This window comes from Hemitrygon akajei, chromosome 17 (genome assembly GCF_048418815.1).
Source record: "Hemitrygon akajei chromosome 17, sHemAka1.3, whole genome shotgun sequence".
Taxonomy (NCBI): Eukaryota; Metazoa; Chordata; class Chondrichthyes; order Myliobatiformes; family Dasyatidae; genus Hemitrygon; species Hemitrygon akajei.
Window position 1 is genome coordinate 51,383,130 of NC_133140.1, and position 6,380 is coordinate 51,389,509.

At 41.4% G+C, this 6,380-nt stretch overlaps 1 protein-coding gene across 4 annotated transcripts in view; it reads left to right on the plus strand.

Annotated features, from left to right (window-relative positions):
* The window catches only part of vstm2b (V-set and transmembrane domain containing 2B), an 86,400-nt gene extending 81,223 nt beyond the window's left edge, over positions 1–5,177 (plus strand). For all 4 annotated transcript variants that reach the window (XM_073070093.1, XM_073070091.1, XM_073070092.1 and 1 more), the window contains one exon: positions 4,472–5,177. In XM_073070093.1, coding sequence (XP_072926194.1) covers positions 4,472–4,548 — 77 coding nt within the window. In that variant the 3' untranslated portion in view covers positions 4,549–5,177. The remainder of the gene's footprint in view (positions 1–4,471) is intronic.
* Positions 5,178–6,380: the final 1,203 nt, after the last annotated feature.

Genomic DNA, 6,380 nt, shown 5'->3' on the forward strand with positions numbered 1-6,380 from the left:
GGGTGGTCTATATAAAAAAAAGTAGAGTTATTGACCCTTTCCTGTTCCTAACTTCCACCCACAGAGACTCTGTAGACAACCCCTCCATGACTTCCTCCTTTTCTGCAGCCGTGACACTATCTCTGATCAGCAATGCCACGTCCCCACCTTTTTTGCCTCCCTCACTGAAACATCTGAAGCCTGGCACTCGAAGTAACCATTCCTGCCCCTGAGGTAGCCAAATCTTTGTAACAACCATAACATCATAGCTCCAAGAAATGATTCACACTCTAAGCTCATCTCCTTTGTTCATGATGCTCCTCGCATTAAAATAGACACATCTCAAACCATTAGTCTGAGCGCATCCCTTCTCTATCACCTGCCTATCCTCGCTCTCGCATGTTCTCCAAGCTTTCTCTATTTGTGAGCCAACTGTCTCTTCCTCCGTCTCTTCAGTTTGGTTCCAACCCCCACAGCAATCCTAGTGTAAACTCTCCCCAAAAGCCTCAGCAAACCTCCCCGCCAGGATATTGGGTCCCTGGGATTCAAGTGCAAATAGTCCTTTTTGTACAGGTCACTCCTGCCCGAAAAGAAGTCCCAATGATCCAGAAATCTGAATTCCTGCCCCTGCTCCAATCCCTCAGTCATACATTTATCCTCCACCTCACTCTATTCCTATACTCACTGTTACGTGGCACAGGCAGTAATCCCAAGATGACTACCTTTGTGGTCCTGCTTCTCAGCTTCCTTCCTAACTTCCTGTAGTCTGCTTCGAGGACCTCCTCCCTTTTTCATTCTATGTCATTGGTACCAATATGTACCACGACCTCTGGATGTTCTCCTTCCCACTTCAGGATATCGTGGACATGATCAGAAACATCCTGGACCCTGGCACCTGGGAGGCAAACTACCACCCGCGTTTCTTTCCTGCGTCCACAGAATCATCTGTCTGAACCCCCAACTATAGATTCCCCTATCACTACTGCCAGCCTCTTCCTTTCCCTGCCCTTCTAAGCCACAGGGCCAGACTCTGTGCCAGAGGCGCGGCCACTGTTGCTTCCCCCAGGTACGCTGTCCCCCTCTACAGTACTCAAACAGGAGTACTTATTGTCAAGGGAGACAGCCGCACGGTTTTCTCTAGCCTCTGACTCCTGCCCTTCCCTCTCTTGATAGTTACCCACCTATCTGTCTCCCGAGGCCCTGGTGTGACTACCTGCCTATAGCTCCTCTCTACCACCTCCTCGCTCTCCCTGACCAGACGAAGGTCATGGAGCTGCATCCCCAGTTCCCCAACGCGGTCCCTAAGGAGCTGCAGCTCAACACACCTGGCGCAGGTGTGGCCGTCTGGGAGCATGATTGGCCTTCAGGACTGTAAAAGCCTCATCTTTTAAGCGACTCTATTAAGTCTATTAAAATAAACCTATTAATGCTATTAAATGTCTTTTAGCAATATTCAAAGATTATCCTTTACTTGCAAAGGATTGAAGTAAAATTCCTGAATTTCGGTAATTTAGTCTCTTCAAGTTGTTCTCCATTGCAACAGATTGATTACTTAGAAATAATCTGTAGGCCGGACAGCATGTGTGGAGAGAAAAAACAGGGTCATTGTTTCATGTTTATGGTCTTTCTTATGTTCTGCAACTTTTCACTGTTGAAATTCGTTACAAAGTTGTTTTTAACTGTAATGAACTCATCACATTCCAAATAACTTACATCCCTAATTGGCTCATTAGCAAGTTACTTACTGCCCGTTGAAGGGAGATGGGAGCACAAGCATGTTGAGAGGATGTTCAGCCTCTCAGCTTACTTTTGCCAAGTGGTATCAAGTCCAGATGTTTTTTTCTGTGCATTAATGTGGATCTTACCATCACTCAGGTCACCTGGCGATGGAGTCTGAGACACTGGGCTGTCAAATAAGGTGTTTGGCATCTGAACCAGTATCTATGGCAGTTGTAGCATGATAGTGGCCTTACTAACAATAGCAGGCCCATGCTAGGAACACTTATTTATTAAGATTATTTGTAGTTCTTGTAACTGCTTGAAAATGTCATCATAGTAAACACACTTTGCCTCTTTACTGTTGCCCATTTTCTCTCCCTATGTCCTGTCCTAATCACGTTGATTTCCAGTTCTCTAGTGCTGGGGCGCTCTCCAATATTTTGCCCAACCATTCATTGGTGAGCTGTAGGACTGGTGCAATCAAACATAGAGCACTGGAGTCTGTGATTTCCTTCATGCTAAAGCACTTCAAACTGTCAGCCTGTTAATACAAATCTGGCTTTATCCATGACAGAAAATAATTCAAAACAATTCTTTGATCAAATCCCTACTGAAGTATTTTTCAGTCTGAGAATAAAATGGGATTAGTGTAAATAGACATCTCATGATTGACATGGACTTGGTGGGCCAAAGAACTTGTTATTATGCAGTATGATTCTCTTCCTAGAAGAAGGAAAACAACTTCTCTCATTTGCTTTGATTTCAGTGTGGAACTTTAATAAGGATGCTACATTAACTCACATTCTTTTTAAAATATGGAAAAATGTTTAAGATGGTGAGATGCTGCTTAGTGTGCAGAAGCATTTTGGATGCCTCTTATATGAAACACAAGATGCAGAGATATAACACACAAATACAGCAAACAACTGAAAGGCAAGTAAACACAAAGTACACTGCAGATGCTGTGGTCAAATCAACACGTACAAACAAGCTGGATGAACTCAGCAGGTCGGGCAGCATCCGTTGGAATGAGCAGTCAACGTTTCGGGCCGAGACCCTTCGTCAGGACTGAAGAAGGAGGTGGCAGGGGCCCTATAAAGAAGGTGGGGGGAGGGGGAAGGTGCAGATGAAAAACCAATCAGAGGAAAGATCGAGGGGTAGGGGAGGGGAAGCAGGGAGGGGATAGGCCGAAGAGGTGAAGGAGGAATGTAAGGGGAAAGCACTATGGGTAGTAGAAGAAGGCAGAATCATGAGAGAGGTGATAGGCAGCTAGAAGAGGAGGCAGAGTGAAAGTGTGATAGGGGAAGGGAGAGGGAGGGAATTACCGGAAGTTGGAGAGTTCAATGTTCATACCAAGGGGCTGGAGACTACTCAGACGGTATATGAGATGTTGCTCCTCCAACCTGAGTTTGGCCTCATCATGGCAGTAGAGGACGAAGGGTCTCGGTCCAAAACGTTGACTGCTCATTTCAACAGATGCTGCCTGACCTGCTGAGTTCATCCAGCTTGTTTGTACGAACTGAAAGGTAAGTACGTTTGGCATCATTGGAAGAGGGTTAGAAAGTACTAGAAGGGAGCATTGTTGCAGTAAAGTGGGGCTTTCATGAGGCCAGCTCTGAAAGAGGTAATCATGACATTGTATTCTGGTTGATCTGCCCAAAATGTAGGGGGAGGGGTGGTGGAGCTGTGTGGGGAGGGTTGCAGAGAGGCAGTTGGCACTCTATCAGGCAGAGTTAGCCAATCAGGAGTGCGTGAGATGAGATTTTGTTTCACCTCATTGATTTGAAATTTTGGAATTCATTAACCCAATAGGATGTGAATATATCAGAAAGGATATTTATCACTGGGATAATTAATTCTTAGATATCAAGGTGATCAGGAAAATGGAACAGATGGGATGGTCAAGTTCAAGAGGGTTGAGGAGGCTTATTGAAAGCTGCAGCAGACTTGAAACATGTCTTATTCCTGCTCTTAAAACTTATTGTCTGTTCACTCTGCTACTCTACATCATTACTTCACAAATATGTCATTATCTGCAATCAGCATTGCAAAGTCCCTGATTTCTTAAGGAACACCATGTTAATACAGATTTTTTTTCTTTTTTCTCCATTTTCCATTCAATCATGGGCTTCAAAATCATAATATTAGATAATGCTACTTCACGGAGGTCATGCGGCATCTATAATTTTTTTTAAGTATTATAATTAACATCTTATTCACACTAAAATAAATGGTGTCAGTTAACTCAGTGTAATTCTATTATTTACTAGTTGCTTGCGTATTATCAGTATCAATTATGTCATTGTTAATCCCATTTAAACCAGATACCCTGAATCTGAAATGGATAATTTTGGTTCACAAATCCTGTGGATAAAAATCTTAGGCTGAATTTCAAGCAACACACACAAAATGCTGGTGGAACGCAGCAGTCCAGGCAGCATCTATAGGAAGAAGTACAGTCGATGTTTCAGGCCGAGACCCTTCATCAGGACTAGATGAAGGCTCTCGGCCCGAAACATCGACTGTACTTCTTCCTATAGATGCTGCCTGGTTTGCTGTGTTCCACCAGCATTTTGTGTGTGTTGCTTGAATTTCCAGCACCTGCAGATCTCCCCGTATTTGCGGCCATATTTCAAGTACTTTTTATGGCTTGGAATGGGCTACGTCAGTTAGTAGGAAACCTTATGTTTGTGATTCCATTACAATGATCAGGAAATGTCTATAATGAGAGTTCAATGTGAAATAACTAAATACTTTTTCATTCTGCCGACAGGTTTTGAACCCCTTTCCCCCCTGGCCCCCTTCCTCCTTATCCCTTTTCTGATCTTACAAAAGCTCTGCACATATTAGTAACCCTTTGACTGACTACAAAGTAACCTTTCTGCAGCAAACAGAGAAAATGTGCAGTGAAGACATAAAAGTCTATGGAGAGCGAAGAATTTAAAAACTAGTGACATCAAACTGCCTTTCAAAATATCAAAGGAAGCTTTTGAAGGCAAGGGAAGGAAAAAATATTCATTCGAGGAGAACCTTCAAAAATTTTCAGCAGTCTAATGTTGCACATTCTAAATGTTCACAATGTGGTAAATTAATTTTACAATAAACATGATGTAAAGCCTTGCTGGATTTAGCATGGCAATTATAAGATTATTTTCTTTGTGACAATTTCTGCCTGCTTGTTTACTACTTAAATTGTTCCACAGCCACTATCAGTTAAAGTGAGAATGCAGGGTCAGTAAATCTAATGAAATGTGAATATTTTTAATTGATGCATTTAGTTACTTCCTTTGTTTTCTTTAGTGGCATTTGGATTTGATTCCCTTACAAATTTTATGTAGATACAGCTCATTCCACCATAAATACTACGTAGCATCAACAATATTTATTTTTAATAATGATGGGAATTAGGTAAGACATTCATTTATAAACTGTATTGATATATTGCTGAAAATAAGTTGGAATAAAGAGTTTTCAAATAATGTCTTCAATCACTGAATTGTTGTGCATCTCAATGTTGGACCTAATCTAAAGTGTATATTCATTCGGTTCTTCTTAACAGACATTGAAAGAAGGTGTTTGAAATTCATATGCCTCACCACCTGGAGCACATAACAGGAAAGCCAGACTCACATTATTAACTCTGTATGAATACACACCATGAGAGAAACTGCAGTAAATGTTCTTAATTTCCGTGAACCTACTACAGAAGTGATAGATTATCAGGATCCATGCTGGGCAGGATAGAAAGCATCACTGATTTTAGTTTCAAAGGTTCTATTCAAAGTACACCTTTTAAGTATAGGTGGATTTACGGAATTCCTGTTAAAAAACTGCTTAGTTTGGATTTCTCTGACACAAATATACTTAGGTTGAAATATCTTCTAAGTATATAATTTACCATCTCCTGGGGATGGAAAGGTTAATTTGTTGAATAGATGCAAGGATGCTCATGTGTCAGCTGCAACTAAATTTAAGATGTCAGCCTATACATTGGATAACAGTATGCTTCACTTGTTTGTCCTTAATAAGAGGATATTTGCAGAAACCCAAGCAATACCTCTAGTCTTACAGATGAACACCAGCAAAAAATCCTTTAGAGCAGAGAGTTTTACATTAGAAAAAGAAAAATTGAAAGCTTACAGACTCCCAGATCTATCTTGACAACACTTCCTGCCACCTTTGTTCTTTTAAGGACTCATTTCTGTTCTCCCAAGTTCTCTGTCATATCCACTCCGATGTCAAGTCTTTTTACACCTATGTCTATAATGTGTTTTCCTTCATCACAGCCAGGGCTTCCTCTCTGAAAAATATTCAGAGATTTTGACAGCGGGTTAAACCAGGACCAATGGCTGTCAACTCTTTATCTAGGCTTATCCTGCTCCTCAAAATGCAGTGTCTTAAGTTGAGGAAGGACAGTTAATGCATAGACCCTCCCTGTTTTTTTTTCCCCAGAGTTGTCATTGGAGATCTGCACAATATAAGATCTTTCTTTAGAAATCAATGCTGAATGTAGAGGCTTACTGTTGACTGCAACTTCTAGTTGAATATATGAGCAGCACTTAATCAGAAGAAGCTTCAAGTGCAGCATTTCTACAGTTTTAGTTAAACTTCTTTCCAGCTTTCATTTTGAGTTAGAGATGATTTAAAAGCCGGCTTGCTACCAAATTGGAACTCATGCAGAC